Here is a 24,021-nt window from a genome sequence, read left to right as displayed (position 1 = left end):
AATCAATGTTGTGCTAGCTGACTTTTAACTTGTTGTGCTGTGTACTACAGGAGATAATGATGACAACTGTTTACAGAAATGTAGTACTATTGTAATCGACTATACACTTGAAAAGGGCAATGGGATGACCTTTCAAAGTAAATTGCAGTTGTCTGATAGAGTGCATGTTTGTGGTGATGTTAAAAGCCTCATGTCCACCTATACAGATATGCTACACAGGCTATGTTCTGGTTTATATAACTACCCTTCGCAACCTCTAATTTAGAGGCCAATGGTGATTTTGTGTAATTTTTGTGGAGAATAAAGTACAGGTTTGATGATTGGAACACTTTCCACTTTCCTGCATTTTTGTTGCAGAACAATGCTTCATGCAGTCTTGCCTGAGGCTTTGTCTGTTTATATTGTGTTATGTGCAACAGATTTGGCCTGGCATACAGGGGGTGTTATGTGAAAGTGGGACATTTTTAGATTCACTGTCTCTGCAAGTTATTCAGTTATCCATCCAGTCACCACACAATGTGAACAATAAGCTACAAAGTCATAATTAAAAGAGTACCTTTACCTTCCATATTTTTCAACGGAAATTATGTTTGAGATATCTTAAAGTCCATGCAGGGCTTTGCAAAATGTCAATAGTGAGACATTTTCCCGAGGCCTAACAAGTTTGTTAAGTAACCATTGTACATTTGCTCCTCCCCATATAATTTATTTTCATGCATAAAGGTAAGGTGTAGAATGATGCCATTACTTTCAGCAACTAGAAAACTACAAATATCATTGTTTCAGGTGTACAGAAGAAGAAGAAAAAGTTTTATTTTCACCACGATAACCTTTATTTTCCAACTTTCCTTTACATAAGTCAAATAATACATCAGTAGTCAAGTAGGTAGGTAGGCAGTACATCAGCCTTTATACTGTCTGAAATACAAATAGTATTGGGTAAGTGCATCATCTCAGACTGGAAGAAATTAATATAAAACTTTCTGGGTTACTCTCAAGGCTGTCAGGGACTGAATAGAAAGGTATCATTACTTCTATTTAAATATTTATATAAAATGTTCTTTTTTTTAATTTTCAAGAGACCAGAATCAGGGTAACTTCCATTATTTATAAAGGGTGGCCAGAGTTTAAAAAGCTGGGTTTGAAATATGTGTTATCTGGATAAATGAATTGGTAAGGAAACACTTGCGTCATGCCTACTCTTGGACCAGATTGACCCATATCCACTTATATCCCTTGCTATACCAAACCCAGTCTGATTCAAAACATTGTCGTCTTGCGCAGAAGTCATGTCCTCAGCAGTAGTTACAAAATATAGTTTTCTTCCTTTCCCCTCATTCCCCCTCACACTTTGACTATTATGAGTCAGTTGTAGCAGCACAATCACATGTCAATACTATATGGTAGAATACCCCCTTTCACTTTGTCTGCATGTGTTACAGGTTTTCATCCTTTGAAAGCTCAATGCCAGAATACTTAGTACTGTAAATTGTGAAACACTTGCCGTGGTTCTATTTTAGTGAGCCACCCACCACACTTTAAACATATGCTCTGCCTTGCGTTATATTGTTATAGTTTTTTAACCATGAATTTCAACTGCTGCCGATCCCACCTCCCCTCCTGCAAGGTGTAAGCCCTGTATACTTAAATCAATTTACAGCAGTGAAAGAAGAAAATTATATGATTCTGCCCGTCTCATACAATAAAGAAATGGGATGCTGGTTTGTTACGCCAAAGGACAGTTATACTGGCTATATAGATACCTCTACAGATGGCTGTTAGATACACCGTTTCATTACTTTTAAACCAATAATGTTTGAAACATCTTAAGGCATTAGACAATACACCTTGTTACAAAATCTTGTGATCACAAGAAAGCATCATACTCTGATGGCTCTTGATCAACAAGTGATGAACATATTTGACCATTAACCCATAGAATAGAGCTGGTGTTCCATGCATTTTGTGCTTGCTTTTTTACAGAGTGGAAGTTAACCTGTCTTAATCTGTAAGGTAAGGTAAATCTTTCTAAACTAGCAGTTAATTTTTGTTTTGTTTATCTTGGAACATGATGTAGGTAAAACCTGCTTTAAGCATATACATGTAGGATAACTGCTCTTAGGTTTCACTGTTGTTAACATAAACTATATGTATGATCTTAGAATTCCACATCAAAGCTAGGGTCCCGTCCGTAGTAGTCAGTCCTCTCAGTGTCTTTGGACTTCGGTGCTGATCTACCACTCTTCTTTCCCTTCTTCTTCAATCGTTTTTCTTCCTCGTCTTTCATTCTCTCCAAGTCTGAAAGAAAAATGCATAGGTGATGTTCAGTCAACATCTCTTCAGGCATACAAGTCAGTCTCCAAGTTCCCCCGACCAATACATTGGAATTGTTGTTACATTGTTGCACAGTGGTTATAAAGTTTGAGTTAATGTATGTACATATACAGTCTATTGGATACTTCAACACTGAAGATAATTCAGTGGCCTTGAGTCTTAAACACACATCATTATCTTAAGAGTTCTGTCCAATTGAACAGAAAGACCCCCACTCCCAAAATTGACTGGTCTAACATGTTACAATAGTGCACAGATGTTACATAAGACATGCAATTATGTGTGATAGAATAGAAAAAAGCACTAATTAATAGCTAAACAAGTAGGAAAATAAAGTATAAAAGGATCATAGGGTACATGTTAATTGTTATAGATTGTGTAGGGTAACATAGTCATTGACTGATCATGAAACAAAGAGACAAAAACACGACAAAATACATGATTGTACACATGTTATGTAAGGAACCAAATCATTGTTACATGTACCAACAATAATTAGTTGTGAACCCCCTTGAACCGTGGCAGTTAGTCATGGATGAATTGACTTCACTTAGTAAGTTACGTTTTGACTTTGATGATGGTTTTGTCTTCTTCTTTTTCCTCTTTTGCTTCGATTGTGCTGCTTGCTCTTCTTTAATAGCGGTATCTAGTTCTGAAAGGGGATCAATTGTTTTAAGTTATTGATAGAACATAATTACTGGTCCCATTCTGCCTGTGGCCTGCAACCTGAAGTAAGCCCACTGTAGTGCCTGGTATTGAAAACAGAATTGTAAATTTTCAACTTTCTCTTGTATTTTTCAACCTCCAAGACAGAGACTGATTGCTTGCAACCAATCCCTCCTTTTTAAAGCCTGCAGTGAATATTGAAAGGCAACCATGCTAAGAATCCTTGGATCCTCACTTTTTAGTTGCAAATACACCAAGCTCCAGAACGAAATTTTTATGCAGAATGCACAGATTGCAAAGGAAGCAGACATAAGATTACTAGATAGATATCCAGGCAATAATGCAGATGTTGGCAAGTAAATAAAAGCCACATTACAGACCAGCAGGATACAGGCAGGTGGACAACATGCATGAAAAGCTACTGTACTTGGTATACTTCACCTTCTCACCTTTAATACCCAATATCAAAACTAGAGGCACCATCTTTATGATACACAGCAATTGGCAGTCAATACTACATACTATGGTTACCCAGCTTGCAGTGTGAAATATATACAATTGAGACCAGAAATGTCCAATGCTACCATTACTACCACATTATTCAGCAGACATAGAGTGTGTCACATGCAAATGCAGTATAAAGAGAAAAAGTTTGCAAACTTTCCCATTGTCCAAATAGTATCTCTTTCCAATGGAAGGACAATTTTTGTAAGCATTACCTTCTCTGTAGATGCAGTATCAAGTTTGAGAATAAGTCAGCAAATTTTCCCAGTCCAAATTGTATCCCTTTCCAAAAGAACAGATAATGTTTGCAAGCATTACCTTCTCTGTAGAGCTTGAGAATCTTGTCCAGATCCCCCAGGGACGCCTTCATGGAGATGGCGTGCAGCATGAGGGTGGTGTAGACGTCCCTCATGGTGACACTGAAGCCCATACACCACGGCACGGGACTGGTGGGAACGTCCTTGTGCTTGTACAGGTACATCAGCTCCTCAGACATCTTATCCAGCAACTGGAGATTGTCTAGAGGGAAACAGCATCGTATAGTCAGATAAATGTATTGCAGCATTACATCATGGTTCAACCAAGGAGGTTTCCTCCTTGGTTTAAGCACGAGTAATCACCCGACATAGGTTGGACAGGTAAAAGGCAGTGGAAGAAGAGAGATCTTGGTTCCAATGACTAGACACAGTGGCTAACAAACCACTGCCCCTAATATGGACTCAAAAAGACTATGTGACTATTCCATAGGCTCACAGAAATACACTTGACTAAGTTACAAAAACGCTACTTGATATCAATGTCATGGGCACGTAATTCAAGCTGTTTCATAGAGCCATGTTCTGTTAACACAGCAAGGTGTCTCTTATACCTGACTCAACTTTGTGATTTTTAAAGCCCTGAATGCCTTAGTTTGAAACAAATTAATAAGACCAAAAACGTGTGTTTCTGATTCTCCTTATGGCAGTAGCAAAAACATGTAGAGATGAGCAATCACCTGTATTGGCTTCCCCTCTATTGTGATGGTAAAGTTTCATAAACAAATAAACTTGACTTTCAACGTTTTGACTAACCTTAGTTTCTTTGTCACACAATTTCTAAAAATATCTATGATCTTTTAGAATAGCTGACCTTTCCGTGTTAGTTCCTCAGGCCGCAGATCAGACATGGAGTCCGCCAAGTCCCGCTGTCCCTTGTCCTCCAGCGGCTCGCACTTGACTGCATGGTTGATGGCCTTGTCCGACATGTTCTGCAGCATCTTCAGTAGCCTATGTTTTGTAGGCAAATGCACGGGATCTATTCTGGTTACCCTTGTTTCCCATATTTTACGTGAACACAAGTGTTTTATGTGTTAAAACTTGTTAACAAATACTGGCATTATCTGACATTTAAAAAAATGTTATTCAACGCCAGTGTTTTTGACAGTAAAATCACCTATTTAAGAAATCTAGTCCCTGGGACATGTTACCAGTACTCCTCATCTACATCTTGTCTTATCTACTTCAGGTTACCCAGTCCTAAAAGATTTTCACTGTAAATGAAATGACAAACATCTACACACCTTTCCGTACTCTGAAGACGTTGAGCTGCAATTTTGATGTCATCTGCTACCGGCTGGGGCAACTCAGCAGACCTCGAATCCTCACTCCCGTTCTCAGTGCTGGCGTTCACTTCGTCTGCAGAACTCAGCGTTACATCTTCGAACTCTCTCGGCCTCCTGTCGATGTATATCGCCTTCTCTACATCATCAACATCTCTTCCCCGCCTACTCCGGGCCAGCATCGGCCAGTCTTCATCAGATGGCTTCGTGCCTGGAGCCCTCAGGTTTAAGCTCGGTGCCCTCATGGTGGGAAGGTTCCACTTCCTCTTCTCCTTAGGCTCATCAGAGGCACGCTGTTTGTCGTCCCTCGAGCCGAACTTCCAGTCTGGGGCCCTCAGGTTGATATCAGGAACACTCCAGGTCTTTGTCTGTTTCTTTTTCTTCTTCGGCTCAACTTTAGGTTCCTGCTCTCCATTTGTCATTTCAGCTTCAGATGTTTCCTCTGAACTCTTCTCTCTCCCATATTTCCAGTCTGGACCCTTGAGGTCAGGGGCACGAAACTCCGGGAACTTCCACTTCCTCTTGTCCTTATCTTCATCCTCCTCCACGCCGTTGATTTCTGTCGGATGTTCTTGTGCTTTCTGTCTGTCAGGACTCTTATCTCTTCTAAAGTTCAGGTCAGGTGCATGAAACTCAGGCATCTTCCACTTTTTAGTGTCCTTTTTGTCTTCCGGCTCCTTGCTATCCTGTGGAGCCTCAGCCCCCTGCTTTCTCTCTTCACTCTTATCTCTTCGTATTTTCCAGTCGGGGGCTTTGATATCTGGTGCACGGAAGTCAGGGAACTTCCACTTATCTTTATCGCCATCTAATTCCTTTTCGTCGTCTGGCTTGTTAAGTTCTTGAGAAGACTGAGTCTCTTCCACATTTTCTTGACTTCTGTTTCGTTTCCAGTCAGGCATTTTGAAGTCAGGTGCATTGAATTGTGGCATCTTCCACTTCTTGTCCTTTCCTTCCTCCGGTTCTTTCTTTTCCTTCACTGTTTCTGACGGTTCAGTGTCATCCACCTTTTCCTGGCTTTTATTTCTTCCTATTTTCAAGTCAGGCATTTTAAAGTCAGGTGCGTGGAATTCCGGCATCTTCCACTTCTTGTCCCTTCCTTCCTCTGGTTCCTTCTTTTCTTCCACTGCTTCTGAAGATTCGGTGTCATCCACCTTTTCTTGACTTTTACCTCGTCTTATTTTCAAGTCAGGCATTTTAAAGTCAGGTGCGTGGAATTCCGGCATCTTCCACTTCTTGTCCTTTCCTTCCTCTGGTTCCTTCTTTTCTTCCACTGCTTCTGAAGATTCGGTGTCATCCACCTTTTCTTGACTTTTACCTCGTCTTATTTTCAAGTCAGGCATTTTGATGTCAGGTGCATGGAATTCCGGCATCTTCCACTTCTTGCCCTTTTCCTCTTTTGGATCCTTTCCTTCTTTCTCTGTTTCGGAAGATTCGGTGTCTTCTGCCCTTTCCTGACTTTTATCTCGTCTTATCTTCCATGAGTCAGGTATTTTAATGTCAGGTGCATGGAATTCCGGCATCTTCCACTTTTTATTTGTTTCTTCTTTTGGTTCCCCTTTCTCTTCCACGGTATCTGAAGTGCCAGGGTCTTCCACCTTTTCCTGACTTTTATCCCGTCGTATCTTCCAGTCAGGGAGTGCATTGAACTCTGGCATTTTCCATTTCTTTTCCTTTTCTTCCTGTGGTTCCTCAATTTTCTGGGACGATTCTGTCTCTGGTGCCCTTTCTAGTGTCTCTTCTTTCCCAAACCAATCGGGGGATTTGAAGTTTATGTTAGGTGCATGTACCTCAGGCATTCTCCATTTCTTCTGGTTTTCTTCTTTGGCTTCCTCCTTTGTTTCAGTCTTCTCATCTGCCGGTTTGGATCTTCTTTTCTCCTTTTTCTCCTCTGGCTCCATGATGTCTTCCTGAGACGCGGACACAGATGAACGCCCGGGACTTTTATCCCGTCCAAAACTCCAGTCCGGGGATTTGATATTGACGCTGGGAAAATTCCATCCTTTCTTTTCTTCTTCCTCTTTCTTGGGCTGTTCTTTAGCAGGGTCTGTATCACGATGAGGACTTCTGTCTCTCTTCATCCAGTCGGGACTCCTTATGTCCGGGGTGCTGAAGAATTCCTTCCACCCTTTTCTTCCAGTTCTCTTTTCATTGGCCTTGTCTAGCGTCTCATCCTCAGATGTGCTTCCCGAGGCTTTATCCCGTCTGAACTTCCAGTCCGGACTCTTGAGATGGATGTCGGGAATGTTGGGAAGTTTCCAACCTTTCTTGTCGTCATCTTTCTCTTTAACGGTTTCAGATTCCACGGGAGACTCCATGTCCACGTCATACTCCTGCTCCTTCTTGCGGCCCAACTTGGGTGATCGTAGACTCCAGTCAGGTAGTTTCCACCCGCTTTTCTCTTGTTGTTTCGGTTCAAGGTCAGCGTCTATGTCAAGGTCGTCGCTAACGTCAGACTCAATGGTGACATTGCCAGCTTCGTCTTCTGTTACGACAACTGTTTCTGGCAGTGAATCGTCACGGTGTTCATTCGTCTTTTCTGGTCCCTTTGTGACACCGCTTTTATGGTCTTTCTCTTCTCGCATCTTCTTTTGATCACCGCTTTGTTCCCTCTTCTCGTCCCGCCCCTTCATCCCAGCTATCAGCTGCTTCCAGCTCTCTGAGGCGGCGTGAGCAGCTCTGTTGGCCCCTTCTTTGGTTGCCTCTACCGCTTTATCGGCCGTGTCTTTAGTTCTTGTTGCAGCCTTCTTAGCGCCTTCCTTTACCTTATCCGTTACTTTTTGCTGCTCGTCCTTTCTGGCGGCGCGCTCTTCGTCGGATGTCACCTCCGGAACAGTGTCTAGTTCGTCGTCAGATTTGCTCTGCTTCATTCTTTCAACGACATCTCGCACCCAACCTCCTCTCTTCTCTTTTTTTCCTTCGTCAACATCAGCTCGTTCTTTATCTGTCTCCTCTTCGGAGTCGCTTAACACGCCCTTGGTGTCAGTGCTGTCGTCTTTCTTCTTCGTCTTTATAGCTTCGACAAACATGGCTACCCATTTACGTTTCTTCTCGTCATCATTGTCGCCTTTCTCCTTTTTGTCAGGTTGGCCTTTCTCGTCTTGTTTGTCCTTCCTCTTGAACAAGTCAGTAAAAGACGAAGTTTTCTTTGTCGGTGACGGCGAAGTCCGCTCGGGTAGCGGCGGGGGGGCAGAATCCTCGGCCGTGCCTTCCTGTCTCTCGTTCTGCTCCCAGTCGCGTGGGACGTCATAGATGGGTTCACTTATGAGCGGATCACTGAAATGGACACTTGGGGAAGATTTCGTCTCATCCGCTGGCGTTGGCTGTACCGGTGTATTATGCATGTTTGCAACAGGAGTCTCTTGTCTGTGTGGACGGTCGTAAGTGGGAGAGGCTGGATCTTCTGTGGTCTCTTTAGTCACTTCTGCAGAACTACTCTTGTTCCATGGTTTAAAGACTGGTTCGTCATCTTTCTTCTCGATACGGACTTTTTCGTACGGCACTTTGGGAGTGCTAGATCGTGCCGGCTTCTCTGGAGGTTTAGTCTTAGAAGGGGAGCTGATAGTAGTGCTGTACGAACTCTTGAACGTGGGTGCTACTTCACCTAGCTTAGCCTCCAACTTTTCAGCAGCTTGGTCCATATTCTTCTCGATGTAACGCTTTTCATCTTGTGGAGAGAGAAAGGGCTGCGTACCAGTATCTCGGGCGGGTGAGGAGTCTTCCGGCGTCCTTTCAGTTCGCGTATCTGTAGTCTTCGGCCGCTCCCGGCTGAAAGGCTCTTCTGTCTTTTTCGAACTTTGGCCAGTAGGGGTATGATGGAAGGAATCTCCCGTCTTGTTTGGGCTATCGTCAACAGGTGTCCGAGGGGAGAAAGGCTTCGAGTATAAACTGGAAGTCGACCTGTCAGGAGAATAAACGGAGCTGACCTCTTGCCTTTTCTCGCTTGGTGTACCCGTCGTTGAAGACAGAGGTGACTGGAAAGAATCTTTTGGAAGCCTGTCGTCAGAAGCGTTGGACGATGGAGATTGGTATGAATCAAACGACTCATCGGGCAGCGTTCGACTTGGTGTTTCTGTAGCAGATGACGTGTACGAACTGAAAGAGTCGTCTGGTCTGCTTTTACTCCAGTTGTCGGGGGATCGGTACGAATCCTGTCCAGGACTTGTTTCACGCCTGCTAGAGGCCGGGGAAGAGATTCGGACGGGGGAATCTTTCATGTCTTTCGACGGCGACGAGTATGAGGAATGAGTTTTCTCTTCGACCTTTGTTGTTGGTCTGTTTAAAGGAGAGGAGGATTGGGGATGAGATTCATCAGGCTTCTTTGTCAGCGATGATTCCAAGGTGTCCAGTTTTGAAAATAGCCTGTCCAGTCTGGCATCCAAGTCTGACGCAGGTTGTACTCGGGAGCTGCTTGGTTCGGAACTGCTTGGTGTGGAACTACTTGGTTTGGAACCGCTTGGAGTGGAGCTGCTTGGCTTGGAACTGCTTGGTTCGGAAGAGCTTGCTTTGAAACTACTTGGTGTGGAACTGCTTGGAGCGTAACTCCTTGGTGTGGAATTGCTTGGTGTGGAACTGCTTGGTGTGGAACTGCTTGGTGTGGAACTGCTTGGTTTGGAATATGAAGGAGAATACGCCGGTGGTGCACGCTCTGGTGGTCCAAGACTGGTCGTCCCTGGTGAGGACGAGATCTTATCTTGTGGCTTAAGGGAAGTGGGCTCTGCCTTGTCAGGAGCTCTGCTTGGAGCGTTCCTGGTTCCTTGGGTACGACTTTCTCTTTCTTTGCTTGGCTCGTCTTTTGAGGTCTGCTCTCCTGGCCCTGGTTTGTTACTTGGAGGCGCATCTTGTGATGCTGCCAGTTGCTGTCCCCACTTTCCCAAGGCACTTTGCGGAGTCTCGCGCCACCTTGAGGAGAAAGGTTCCCGTGCAGGACTTTGTTATGTAGTGTTCTGAACAAATATGGCTTTATCTAATGCAGCTACTTGTAACAGAGACAAATTCTACACCTTCTACTGAAGCTAAGTATTAGGACAACATCTTACGACAGGTTTAATATGATTAACAGATTGTGTTTTTAACCGTGATCTGACTTGATGTATGTTGTTAGTATCAAAAGCAACGTATACGTAAGATTACAACAATACCATGTGTCGAAGATCTAGTTCACGCCCCCTTTGCTTCCAAATTCAACTTCCAATGACAACGAATGGAAGCAGATCATTACTTTTGAATGTTGGTATTCAACTTCAAGTCAAAGTCAAGCTAAAAGCTTACCGTATGCGAGTCCCTGGTTTGAAATCCTTGACGTTATACTTCTCCGGGCTCACTGAACGTCTTGCATCTTGGTTTGTCTGTGGTTTTACTTCTAATCGTGCTCGTTTCGTCTCAGGAGACGCAGGACCTGGTGGTTTTTGTTCCGACTGAGCTAAAGGAGACTTGTCTTTCGTTGGAGCCTCCCGTTTGGTCAGGGTGGTGGTTGTGTCCATCTTAGAAGGTTTAGTATCCTCACGGATGTTCGCTGGAGTGGTAGGCTTGGTAGGCTGTGAGGATGGAGGTTTCGTATCCTTGCGGATAGTTGCTGGGGCGGGAGACTTAGCCGGCTGGCTAGTCGGAGTTTTCTGCGCTTGAGGTTGGGCAAAACTACTCCTGTTGCTGGCATCTGTATTGGCAGATGGAACAAGAGACCTAGGTTTTTACATCTCATAGTTGTAACATTAATTTCAGAGGCTCTTTTAGGTCGACCAGTCCAAGCTGAAAGGTGTCAATTGCAAGGACGTAGGACAGATATGCAATGTCCCGCCTTCAATTTCACAGCCTTATTTCCCACCAAACTGAATTGTCGTTAATTATACAAGAAAAGGGGTTCTATGCCATACGCCAGAGCGTATGTAAGCGTATGGCTGTGAGATGAGGATTATATTCGTTTGATGTGACAAATACCACCCATGGGTGCTGCGAATGAAGTTTTGAAATATTAGATGTAAAGTGTAATAGAAAGTGCATTCAAGACGCCAAATTACATAAAGTAACGTAAAGTAAATTAATCTTAGAATACAATTGTATCTAATTACACTATGATGTTTCGTGTGGAAATGTTTCTGATCAGTTCAATCTTAGATCCTGCAAGTAGATCGCCATGTGTATTATGGTCCTTGAGGAGCAGTGAAATGGAATGTGACAAAGAAATCGTTGCCTGTAAACTACCGCGAAAATGACTCCCTTCCAAATTCTATCTTACGTTCTGTGTTTTTCTCTGCCGTGGACGCCGCCTGGTCCAGCCCGTCTGCCTGCTTGCCCTGGCCGCACTCCCGCAGAACACCGAGGAACGCCTCGTGACCCTCGTTACTGCGGGTTGTCAGGTAGGTGAGAAGCTTCTCATTCAACTTCTTCTTCTTGTCTTTTGTCAACAACTGCAAGGCATATCAGAACATTATCTATACTGATATTGCTCGATGCTTGTCTCAACAAGCTCACTTTTGCTGGCTAGCTTGCTCAGCTACGTGTGGGCATCAAAACAATGACTTCTGGCATTTCTGCTTGTATTGCTATAGACGGAATGTAAATGACTGCATGGAGCTTTGTTTATCATAACTCTAAGACAAAAAGCTCACCTCCTCCACATCAGCATCTTTGACCATGCCTGAGTCTACCAGTGTGCGGTACAGCGGCAGGGGCTGCATGTTCTGCAGCAGGAGGTTACGGTGCACCGTCACAGCTTCCTCTGTCGTTCCTATGCGGAACACGGACAGTCAGTTACTACCACATAATTGCACTAAAAAACCTTTCTTTGCCACGATGCAAGAGTTTGCTTTACTTCTCTGCTCCCCTTACTGTATATTGATACGCCCAGCGCTGTTCAGTACAGCATGCTATGTTTTCTACACTTCTTTGTTGCAACTTTGGAGTTCTAACACCCATAGCAAGGCAACATGAACTTAGGAGTACCCCTAGTAAAACAATAGACACGTCAGTTAATAGATAATAAGAAAAGCTGTCTTTAGCTTTACTAGTATTACTAGTTATTATTTGTGTAAAATAAATAAACAGACCTTTTGTCTTTTTCTCTGTCTTGTCGATGGTGTCTGCAAGGAACCCCTGTCCGCTGCCCTTCAGTGTATCCCTCAGGATGTCATATGCCGGTTCCCCTTGTGGGGGGAGGGCGTTGATCATTCTCTCGTTGAGTTGCCTGTACCAATAACACAATGTTGCAAGATGTACTGCATGTATGTATATCTTTTATTCAAAAAGGTTCTCTTTTGACGCACAGATTTTGTACATATATATATATATATATGTACGTCAACACTGAAGTACATGCACGTGATGTCTTCTTCTGAGTTAGCAGTCGTTGAATTGTCCTAGCCCCTTCTGCGGTTGCCTGCTCAGCCTACAGCTAGGCTTGCGTTTACATTGATGGCGCTTTCCTACAGTTGTATATCATGATGACTTTGTGATTGCTCATGGTCATGTGAGTTGTACGAGTATGTTTAACGAAGAAATTTTATCCATCGACCATAATCTTCTTCAGAAAGTGTGGCAAACATGGACCAATGTAAACAAACATCTGCCTTCAGAATCCAGTATACTGTAACCCAAAACGCATGAGTGGCTCCATGAGCCTTGTTTGGTAGTAAACTTCAAGTAGATAAGATTTAAACGAAAGTATGCCGCATAGTAAGTACCATGCACAACATACCTGCGCACGTCCTCCGGCAGCATGTAGTCTGCCATGCGCTGCTTCAGCAGCCCCTTGTTCACCATGGTGCTGATGACGGGTAACGGGTCCATCTCATTCACCAGGGCGGGCCGCTGTTTGGACAGCGCCTGGATGTACTCCGTCTTCATGTTGCCGCGTGTCTAGCTCCACTGCACAACTGATGAAGGGGTCTTATCCTCGAGCGCCCTAGCTGGCTGAAATATGAGTAGATGCATTTAGACAGTGCACAGCTATGGTTGTTTACAGCTTGTAAGGCTGAGTACTTATGGAGCAAACTAAACTTAATCTAATCACGGAAAGGGTTGGGCCTTACCCAGGTGAACTTTCCTCGTATGACTGAGAATTTGATACACATGGATATTAAATTTTAGGTAGTAAGTCATCTGCAATGGAAGAGATGTTGAGTAAATATTGGTCGTATTAAGGATACGTGTGGTACAATGCACGCTGACAAAAAAGATAACCATTGACGGGCATTGTCAATATTGGTGGTAACGTTACATGTACAGTAGAACCAGCAAATTAAGTTGGGATTGTTCATTTTTGGCCACTTGTGTTTGTGTCAAATGCACATAACCCATGTTTGTTTGACTTGATCATGGTTTTGGGCCTCTGGTTTAAGTTTGGCACTCATACGATAATAATCCCTTTAAATAATAGTTATCAATACTATAGCCCCTACCTACATCATCACAGAACAGCTAGTGTAGGGAGGGGCATAGAACTAAACATGCGTCACTGATGATGCGGCTGTTCCGGTGATTGTGAATTCCATTACTCCAACAGGATAACTTGTTCCGACATGAAATTATTTATGTTTAGGTCTAATGCGGGGCACAATGTCACAATGAATAGTCATATGACACAACAAACCCACATTTGACAGAGAGGTCCTCACTGTGAACAGAATCGGGACGATTTTCGTGACGGAGTCACCGTATGGACATACCTGACTAAGGGCGGAAGAACTAGATATAGAATCCCGAGATAGCTTTTGTTTTGAAGTATGTCAACACCTGCTGGTCCGGAAATCAAATGTGAAATAGCCCAGAATATTTGATAGATTACTTTCTTATTTAAAGGTCATGTTGATATGTTTATATGGATGATATCCTCGCGCGCATTGATTTTCGATCGTTTCCAAGTAAAATAAGTTTCCGACCATACTGTAATTCGTATAAAGCAGCTGAAAAATGAGCAAATCAAGATGGTTTAGTTGCCGAAATGATGAAAACATCGCAGAGGGTGTCTGCTGAATGAGAAAGATTACATTTGTATAAAGAACTAAGTTGTCTGAAGATGGTATAACGATCAGGACCAAAAGTTCTATCCAGCCACACAAGAAAAGTGAGGGACACCTGTATAAAGCCTTATACATTACAACTTTAGATACAATGACAATTAGAGAAACCTATACAGCTAGATGAATATAAAATGCCCGTGGGGCATTCTGTGGCATATTTCCTGACGTCAAAGCAGTCTTTAGCGAAAATAGATTGCCACTCTAGTACTGGGTCACACGTGGTTGTGCATGCCACTTCGGCATCATAGTGGTTTGAATTATAGTGATTATGTATTAATCACGTGGAAATTGTTTAGTTGAATTGCAAAATAGCCCCTTAATTAAGTAGTGTTTGTTATGCGGTAAACCCACTCGTGGTGGAAGATCCAATATTTATCTTAGAGCTTATCCGAGCTTATCCAAGTGACTTCGTAATGCGTAGGTCACATTTCCAAAGCCGGCAAGCTTTCGGGAACGAAAATGATGATAGAAAAGACACCAAAATACACAGAACGCAATGAGAAGACTCATGGATATGATTTGTGTATATTTCTAGATACACATTTTTCGTCTCTTAAAACAGCCCGGCCGGGCCCCTGTTAGGAAAGGTGACCTAAGCAAAAGGAATTTTCGTCCTTTCGATTGCTTGCTGTTCCGGCTACCATGCGTCATGACTTATTTTCTGCTCGAGGCCTGTCTTCATTTCTTTGTTGTGTAATTGTCAATTGGTGGATTAATGCTAGCTGTACTTCTAACTATTGATCTTGATTACGAAAGTAATGACCAAATGGTTTACAGGAAATCACATCTGATATCCGTTTTAAGTTTGTATGTATTATTTGAAGAGCAAAAAGCAGAAGTTAAGTTGAATCCCCGGAAGTTTTGTTTTTCATGACAGAAATTCCTTCCTTTTAATTACAGGGGTAAAGTTACCTGACGCTAGACTTTTGACACACGGCATCTGGGTGTTATTGTTGTATTTTTTTCAAAGAGAACAATTGACTTAAGATGTATACACTAGCAGTGACTTTGTATTTGATTCATTATTTTATGTACGCCAACTAATTCTAAATCAATGTCTTAGCTTTGGTCCCTTTGCATCGTACCTATCTTAAAGCTATTGAATCCAGGTTTGAAAAAATCACCACACCTTTGTGCCGCATTCCAAAGATATAGAAACTGTCATCATATCACGTTTTGATGTGCATGAATCGGTCATAGTCACTCTTTCATAAACTAAGAAGAAAACGTGACATGTTTACCGAAGCGTTGTTTCTAATTTGACCTACCTGACCCCTTCTTACCTGACATGCCTGTCGTCCTACTTCAAGTCAAGTATGCTGTCAAATATGTATAGATCCCCGAAAGAACAAAACTCTGTTCCACTTCCAACCAGTCATGCCTTTGTATTCCGTTAAGTAGCTAGGACAATGTAATGTAGTCGTCACAACTAAATTGTTTTGTTGTAATAAAACTACGGTGTTTGTACTCTGGGGGCGTGTTCTAAGTACCGCTGACTGTTAGTAACTTGTGCAAAACATCATAGTTAGCAAAAGAACATAAACAAGTGACAACAACAACATAGAGAACCTGTGAAACGTACCCTTTGTGAGGCAGCAGGTGGCGATGCCTGTGAGTCGAGCCCGTGCGGTCCCTGGTGTAAGTTTGTGGAGCCGCTCTGTGCGCAGGCCAGGCGATACCTGCTGTATGCAGGCGGGTGAGGGTGTCTGCACACCGGTACAACTCGTCCGACCACTGCCGTCCTGACCTGTGTCGTCACCCACCTACGTGTGCCGCTTACAAATGTCTCATAAGGAAACGGGTTTCTAAATGGTTGCTTTATAACATATCAGGTACGCTTAGTAAAGAATTCATGCTAGAACGAGGTTACACTTGCAGCTTGTTGATAAGATTATGACCAGATGCAGATGATTGGAAGAGGAATTTTTTAATGAATGCAAATTAATGTATGGCTTCCCATTTTAATCAGTCTAATTATAGTCCTTTTGTTTCAATAAGACCTCATTACGGAACAATGCGGGAAGTATTTCTACCCATAGTTCGTTCCTGCGATCGGGAACAGAGATCATAAGTTACAGACAGGTAGAAACAACCCAATCCCTGCGTATTGTGATTGCCCAGTGGTGCTTACTACTGTACAGATGACAGAACACTGAGAATCTCAGAGTGAGGATGTGAACAGGGCCCGAGGTTGATCCGGGACATCCGTACGGTAACGCAAACAATAAGCTCTTCATTGCTTCGTTCTTTCTTAACGAGTTCATGCGACAACGCCCCCTTTTGCTTGCCCCTGGGACTTTTCACATATTTGGTAGATTTAAATGACAGTTAGATGTCCTTTTTAAAATGACACGATAAGTTATCTAAAAAGGATAGTAAATATTTTCAGCTAGGCCTAGCGTTTTGCTTCACTTGAATAGGTGTACAAACTTCGTGTGTTGATCGTCCGCCAAGCGACCCTCCCCTTGCTCCCGATCTGACCCCGGCTATTTAGCCATCCAAGAGTGAAGCCAGGACAATCGCTGTTCTCATGGGCACATTTGAAAGACCAGTGTGTGGAAAGACTCGTTATGACGACACTGCTGCAGTTCTCTTTTACACCGCTGGACGATACTGCACCCGACTATCAAACCTAATTACCATGTTATGGTAAACACATGGTGACGTCAATACGTCGTGGTTTTTCCTTTTCCCCATTTAAGAAACTCGATTTTTAAATCGAAAGGATATCTGAGTAAGTCTTCAATATGAAGGGTACTATTATGTCTATCGTGAGTTGGCCACGGAAACTCGAGCACTGTATTTGTTGGTCTGACAGCGTCAAAATAGCATGCTTTTTGGTGAAAACGGTTGCCTACATGTATACTTGCAATTGTACACTAACACTTCAACAGACAATGTCTTATTGCAATGTTACTGCAGAGCAAGGGAGTCATAACGGCAATGATGCTCATGGTGGATGGTTACAATTTTAAAACAATGGCCTCTGTTTAGAGTAACAGACCCCATTTGAATCAACGAATTGCTTTTAAAAGAGAAGTAAGTAAATGGGACTTATAGTAAAGTTATACTGGTAATAGTACATTAGTGATTAACAAAGTCGTGCGAATGTTTTTCAACCTTGATTTATTTCTACCGCCCGAGATGGATGTGGATACACCATGAGCCCCAGCTCATATTTCAGGTTCAACCAGAGACACTAATTACTAAGGAGAGTATAGTACAATATGTAATATATGCCATGCATAAACCACTGACACCTTTGGGGAATTTCCAGTCAGCTAATAATATCGCCATGTTTGTTTCCCATGACTGGCATGATGTGCATCTCATTGATGTGACTATCTGCTTATGTGCCCTACGTCTATATACATGTGCAAACCGCTACATCATACGCAATGACAAAAGTATATACTATTGTCATATCTAGAAAACCAAATAAATAAAACCAATGCATTCTATGTACTATCAACACGGATCTTTTTTCGTCGTTGATCTATATTTGATCTTAGTTCTCATTCAGACAGAAAAAAAGTACATCTTGACTTGGCTCCTCTAATATGAAATATCTAATTCTCCAGCCGAAACAGGCCTTTGCTTTATATTTTGTGAATAATTTCAATCCCCTTTAATACTCTTTCCATTATCATATTTCTATAATTAGATTAGATTATCATATATCTTTATAACAGCTACCTGCATGAGTCTTTCGTCATATCATAACATCATATTCGTTATGTCCAGTCCATTGATATGACAGACTAGTTGAGTTGCATTGCAAAATCAATGCTTTAGGACTGCTTCACTATATGTATGCATAGATGATTCCATGTGCTACATTATATGGCTATCAAAAAATGTTGGCTAGTTCCGATCCCATATCTTAAGATTCCAATATATCTGTTTGCTTTTTTACCAGCTGTACAATAGTATCAATTTTCTCACCGTCTGCTTTGTACAGTGTTCAAATGTACATGCTGATGTTGTCTACACATGAGCACGTTTACAATGTTGAACTCGTGACCAAAAGCATGAGGAGATACGCATAAAGAGGAAAAGCACCGAGAGAATGTCCTATCCCAAGAATACCAGTTATTCTATCCATAGTTCAGGTCCATTTGGATATAATCTTCAATATGACGGTCAGCTCAGGACAGTTTGTCCACGTATCGTCTCAGGTGTTTATCTGTTAATGGTGAAAGATAAAATCAAATCACTTAGCATTCTCCTCGAAAGCAAGAAGCAATAGTTATGAAAACGTGGAGAGCTTTAGTGTCTATATCTGTGATGTAAACGTCATCAGCGGTATCACTATCATCAAATAAATGAATGAGTTAACAATCTTTATATAAACGTATATACTACATATGTCGAATACTAAAATATCGATACCTGAAATGTCCATGATTAAATGCATAGGCAAAGCAGTTAAAAGCATGACAAATCTATGCTACGATTAAATCTTTCCAATGCATGCAATTACTACATCTATCATTTACAAAACATGCAATCATTGGGATATCACTCACTCAATCACTCACCTACTCACTCACTCACTCATTCACTCACTCACCCACTCACCCACTCACTCCCCCACTCTCTCACTCACTCACTCACTCCCCCACTCACTCCCCCACTCACTCACTCACTCACCCACTCACTCACTCACTCACTCACCCACTCACTCACTCACCCACCCACCCATCCACCCACTCACTCACTCACTCACCCACTCACTCACCCACAAACTCGCAAATAGGACAAACGGCTAACAGGTGTCAAATACGGATCACCGGTGTAGTTGCATGTGTAGCTAAGTACAGTTTTAGTCATGGTCGATAAGGCGTCAGAAGGATGACAGTTTTAGTGTTACAGAAGATACTGACCTCTGCGGTACATCTTGAGCGTGTTCTCCAGCTCGGCCAGGGCGCTCCTGGTGGAGATGGTCTGCAGCATCAGCGTGTTGTAGGTATCGTGCATGGCCGTGTTGACGTTAGCGTACCAGGACGGCGCCTGGACCTGGTCACTGGTGCGCTGTTTCTGCAGGTACTGCAGCTCCTCCGTCATCTTGTCCAGGAGCACCACACCCTCATCTGGTGAGTCATCAGATAATTTTATTAGATTAATATGTTGTGTGATAGACAGCACAAAGAATGCAAAATTTGGCAGAGTCGTATGCCATAAAACATTATTGTTTCTCAATCTTTGCCCCGGGCCCCAAAACGGAGATTGTTGCATTCAACATTTTGCCGTTGGTATACGAAACATACAGGTACAGCCCCAGGTGCAAGTTTGTAACTTTTGCTCATATGCACACTGAATATCAAACTGTAGAAAGACCAGAAAGACCATTGCCAACCATTTCTGGGTTCCTTTCCTGGCGTACGGATGAGCTTGGCCAGGTCTTTCTGTCCCTTGTCCTCCAGGTTCTCCTTCTTCACTGCGTGGTACAGAGCCTTGTCTGTCATGTCGTGCAGGAGTTTCAGCATGCGCTCATTCTTGGCGATTCTAAGATGGGAACGAAGACAACGAAACTGTTAACAACTTTAGTCATTGTCGAACACAATGGATGGTATAAGGCGTTTGGCAAAAAAAGTAAACTTGTTGAGTAACAGTAAGTGATGGATTTAAAGTACATGTAGTTCGTATGGCATAGAGAAGGTTACAGATGTTGGACTTGAAACTTTGCAGTGCTCACCTTGCGGCGGCCTCTTTCATTTCTTTCTCCATCTCGGGCGTCACTTTCTGTTGCTCGGCCTTTTTGGTCGGTTTGCTGGTGGGCTTGTCCGGGGCGGACAGGTCTTCCCGTGATTTACGGAAGAATCGATCAAGGAACGACGACCTCTTCCTCCTATCGATGTCGTCATCATCCGAGTCTGACGATGTTCCAGGCTCGTGACCGGAGTCCACGAACGGCATCTTGACCCTCGGGTTGGCCTGTACTTCATCAGACCTGTGGAGCTGGACGTTTGGAGCTGACACGTTGACGTCACCACTTTCGATGCTTCCGTCGTTGTCGTTGGGTGAATCCAAGTCGTTGGAGGACTTCCTAAAACTCCAGTCTGGCCTCTTGAAACTCCATTTCGGTGGCCCCTTGATGTCTGGTCCATTGCCTTCAATCCTTGGCTTTCGGAAGCTGATGTCCGGTGCCGAGAAGTGTGGTTTCTTCACATTAGGCGCCTCCAGGTTTGGTTTCTGCAGGTTAGGCCCTTCAAAACTCAGGTTTGGTTTCTGCAGGTTAGGCCCTTCAAAACTCAGGTTTGGTTTCTTCAAGTCAAGGTTTGGTCCTTCAAGACTCGGTTTCTCCAGGTTAAGATCTGGTCCTTCAAAACTTGGTTTCTTCCAGCTAAGGTCGGGCCCTTCGAAACTTGGTTTCTTCAAGTCTGGAGACTTCCAGCTTGGTTTTTTAAAGCTCCACCGCGATGGCTTGTCAACCTCCGGACCCTCGTAATCGGGAGACTCGACATCGACATCTGCATCGGCGTCACCTTTTTGTTTTCTGAAACCCCAATTCGGTGCTTTCAGGTCGACAGATGGCTTGGTCCACTTCGGCTTTTCAATGGTGGACTGCCCACTCCTCCAACGTGACTCCTCCACGCCATCTACATCAAGAGGCTCGAAACTCACGTGACCCTTCTTGGGCTTACGCATGCGTAGATCGGGTTCGGATCCGGCAAACTTCGGCTGGGTGGGCAGATCTTGGTCGGAAATGCTGGAAGATGATCCCTGCCAACCCTTCTTCTTCCCTCCGAACTTCTCGTCCATGTAGTTCTTGACCTTTTCCGTGAAGGTGCGTTTCCGCGGAATCTCGCCGGTGGATGCAGACAGTCCGTCACGGTGGGGTTCGTTAAAGTCGTCGCCAGAGCGGGGAGACCCCTTGTAGCCTTGTTTCTCCGGGCGAGAGAATGGCGAGGACCCCTCAGAGAACCCAGGCGGCGGTGCAGAGTGAACCTCATCTGCATATCTGGGAGGGTCAACCGAGAACCCCGGCCCGGGACCCAGATGTCGTGGCCTTTCGCTGGAAAACTCGGGCAGTCGGGCAGAGTGAGCTTCGTCTGCATACCGTGGGGCTTCTACCGAGAACGCCGGGTCGCGAGAGGGAAAACCTGGCTCTTGTCCCGAGTGGGCTTCGTCGGCGGATTTCGGGAAAGTCATGTATCCGTTTGTTTGCCGAGTTTGTTGATCCGAGTCCCCTGTAAAGGATAGATTTAGACATTTAAACAATGTGTGGAATGCCCCGGTGATATACAGGTAAGATTGTACATAGCCACAGATACTCGCCGCCACCCGACAGGGTTGCGGTCAGGGAGTGGCACCCCTGCCTACTGATGAGCCAAAAGCCGGTAACCATCCAACTACAGCACCGGTGCCACCTTTTCTTGGACGAAAGCCCCTCTACTCCTTGTCTGAGCTCTCAACTAAATGGAATTGGCACATACACGGAGACGAAGATAAGCTATGGATGGTGATGACCTGGCAAAGGGTTCTAACTGGGTAGGGTTAGGGGAGAGCTCACCAGAGTCATAATTACAGTGGGAAATACATTGACTTTTATATCTTGCAAGTCGGTCAACTGTCAACTTATTTGCCTCTATTAATCGCATATCCAACATACCAGGCACATCTCCTGCTCGTGGTCCGGTCGGCTGCGTCCTCTGCCCGCCCATGTATTTCAGCAGATGCCCTTGGTCACTTTCTTCCAGGGCAAACTTCAGGATGTCGTACCCCTGGTCATCTCTGTAATATAGGTAGTAAGATCAAGATAAGGGTCAATCGTAACAAGAGTCTACGTATCGATTCTAGATGTGGCACTGCACTCAAGTTTGTAACTTATATTAACAGTGCCACATATACAGTACAGACAGAAGGTAAATGTAGTCTTTTACCTCCCCGACCGAAGTCAGGTACCCATTTTTACACCTGGGTGAAATGAGGAAGGTCGTGTAAAGTACCTTTCCCAAGGGCACAACGTCGGGGGAACGGCGGGGATCGAACTCAGTTACGCCACGCCCGACGCCACATACGCACTTGATATCATCACCATTCAGTGATAATCGTACCTTTCGGGAAGGACATCCAAGAGTCGTTTGTTGACCCTCTCACGCTCTCCCGGAGGCAGGAGCCTGTCCATATCGTCCAGATCAAAGACCTTATTCTGGTGGAACAGGCCGAAGAGCGTGAGCGGCTGCATTTCGCTCACGATCCGCTCGCGGCGCTGTTCCAGGCGGTCCTGCAGAGCCGGGCTCATTTTGTTCTTGGACAGAGGAATCTGTTGGGGAAAGGGGAGGGATCGTCACTTATGATCCGTAAGTGAGGTCTCAAAAAGAACAAAAAGTAATGTGCCTGAGATGCTGACAAAAAATATGAATAATGTGCGTATTCCTCCACAATGAATATTTGCTCTCTATCATGTATACATATGTGGCATTTAAGGGAAGTGAACAAGGTCTCAAAGTAATTAGCCCAGGCGTTAACAAGCCTTTGCATTGTGAATGAATGTATGAATGAATGAATGAATGAATGAATGAATTACCGTGCCGATCAGCTTGGTTATTGGCTCTGGAGAGGTCGGGTACAGAGGATCGTACTCTGTGGGGAGTTAAAATTAACCAATCAGTGCTCGTAGAGTTACCAATCAATCATTCAACCAGTAAATCAGTCAACAAAACAGCCATACAATCAACTAACCAACCAGTCAACCAACTTACTAACCAATGCATAGTATAATGAAAGTTTGAGATTGTGGTTCAAATCCAATGTGCTTTCAGTATAAATTTATAAGAGACGAAAAACGGATTCAAAACGGTCAAACGCACCACTGGGATGGGTACGTGTAATGCTGGGAGAGAATTATTAATCTACTAATGTCGCTTCCAGTATAAAAACTAGAATCAAATCATTTCGAAGTCAGCCCTGGAAACATGATGCGGCTAGAAACCAAGAACATGAACCAAACTTCACAAAGGTACACTAGCCGAACCAACTGTTGCCTTTGCTGCTAAAACCACACCAACTAATACCCGCTTAGAGCTAGCTGTTTACCCTTGTTGGCATGGGACGATCCCACACCAGGATCTATAAAAGATAGAGAGAATAATAGTTACACCAGCCTATTACACACGCAGCCCAATAGGAGCTGAATACACACTTCAAATATAACAGTGAACCAAAAGCATAGTATAAGCATAGGCAGTGAACCTTGCCATTACAACACAATATCATTCCCAATAGCATGCAAAATACTACTGAATACTTAAACATCAATTTTTAACATGATATCATTAGTGACGAAGATGCCTGTGTTTGCTATTTACTACTTGAAATGTCTTACAATAGCCATCCTATAAAACGTTATTTAGCTATGGGGAAGAGTGCATGTTTTTGTGTGTCATATCTATCCCCCATCCCGTACCTTTCTCCAGTAGTTCCTTGAGCTGAGGCTGATGATGCTCGTTCAGGGCAAACGTGAACACGTTGAAGGCCTCGTCTCCCTTCTCGGGCAGCTCGTCTAGAACCTTCTCATTCAGCTGTAGCCGCTCCTTGTGCGGCAGGATGTCGTCCAGTTGGTCGGACGTCAGGATGCCGTTTTGGAACAGCAGGCCGAACACCGGCAGGGGCTGCATCTCCCTCACCAGCGGCTCACGGGCCTCTTCCAGCTTCTTCTTGATCCGGTCCCTCATGGTGGTAGCGGCTCTCTCGACGTCTGCTCTGAAATTAGAGCGTTTCCTTAAAGTCTGGTCAACCAAACTTCAGTAATACACAGTATCAACTGTGTACTTGGGTATTATACATGTATATGCAAAGTGGCATTTAAGTACTTATAAACTTGCAGATTCAATGGTTACGTTTAACTGTGTGGGGGTGCATGTGCGTGTGTGTACCGGCGCACGTGTATGGGCATGCGTG

General features: G+C 43.8%; 2 protein-coding genes across 5 annotated transcripts in view; both read right to left on the bottom strand.

The window, feature by feature from the left end:
- Window positions 1-809: 809 nt before the first annotated feature.
- Window positions 810-13,000, bottom strand: LOC118417687 (microtubule-associated protein futsch-like). Of its 2 annotated transcripts, XM_035823344.1 has the most exons (10): window positions 12,792-13,000; window positions 12,145-12,281; window positions 11,707-11,825; window positions 11,334-11,505; window positions 10,370-10,754; window positions 5,063-10,000; window positions 4,633-4,769; window positions 3,823-4,023; window positions 2,897-2,986; window positions 810-2,298 (listed from the first exon to the last, which is right to left on the bottom strand). In XM_035823344.1, exons 1-10 carry the CDS (start codon window positions 12,938-12,940, stop codon window positions 2,159-2,161), a joined length of 6,468 nt encoding a protein of 2,155 aa, XP_035679237.1. In that variant the 5' UTR covers window positions 12,941-13,000; the 3' UTR covers window positions 810-2,158. The 2 variants fall into 2 exon arrangements, with proteins under 2 accessions (XP_035679237.1, XP_035679238.1); XM_035823345.1 differs by lacking the exon at window positions 2,897-2,986.
- A 4,224-nt stretch (window positions 13,001-17,224) lies between these two features.
- The window catches only part of LOC118417689 (neuroblast differentiation-associated protein AHNAK-like), a 7,713-nt gene continuing 916 nt past the window's right edge, over window positions 17,225-24,021 (bottom strand). The window contains exons 2-10 of one of the 3 annotated variants that reach the window (XM_035823348.1): window positions 23,528-23,823; window positions 23,158-23,190; window positions 22,649-22,704; window positions 22,176-22,384; window positions 21,731-21,852; window positions 19,814-21,308; window positions 19,475-19,623; window positions 19,002-19,208; window positions 17,225-18,301 (exon numbers count right to left, since the gene is read on the bottom strand). In XM_035823348.1, the coding sequence (XP_035679241.1) occupies window positions 18,264-18,301; window positions 19,002-19,208; window positions 19,475-19,623; window positions 19,814-21,308; window positions 21,731-21,852; window positions 22,176-22,384; window positions 22,649-22,704; window positions 23,158-23,190; window positions 23,528-23,795 (2,577 nt within the window). In that variant the 5' untranslated portion in view covers window positions 23,796-23,823 and the 3' untranslated portion in view covers window positions 17,225-18,263. Of the gene's footprint in view, window positions 18,302-19,001; window positions 19,209-19,474; window positions 19,624-19,813; window positions 21,309-21,730; window positions 21,853-22,175; window positions 22,385-22,648; window positions 22,705-23,157; window positions 23,191-23,527; window positions 23,842-24,021 lie in introns of those variants that run through there. The other 2 variants (XM_035823349.1, XM_035823350.1) reach the window with 2 other exon arrangements.

Source organism: Branchiostoma floridae, chromosome 6, assembly GCF_000003815.2.
Source record: "Branchiostoma floridae strain S238N-H82 chromosome 6, Bfl_VNyyK, whole genome shotgun sequence".
Classification (NCBI taxonomy): Eukaryota; Metazoa; Chordata; class Leptocardii; order Amphioxiformes; family Branchiostomatidae; genus Branchiostoma; species Branchiostoma floridae.
The sequence above is the reverse complement of the archived record's forward strand: the minus strand, read 5'-3'. Positions and strand labels throughout refer to the sequence as shown.

Coding starts and splice junctions, on each gene's coding strand:
- LOC118417687 (XM_035823344.1), bottom strand. CDS start 12,940: ATGAAGACGGAGTACATCCAGGCGCTGTCCAAACAGCGGCCCGCCCTG. Junction 11,826..12,144: donor GACAGAGAAAAAGACAAAAG/GTCTGTTTATTT, acceptor TGTTCCGCATAG/GAACGACAGAGGAAGCTGTG. Junction 10,755..11,333: donor GGCAGAGAAAAACACAGAAC/GTAAGATAGAAT, acceptor CTGCCAATACAG/ATGCCAGCAACAGGAGTAGT.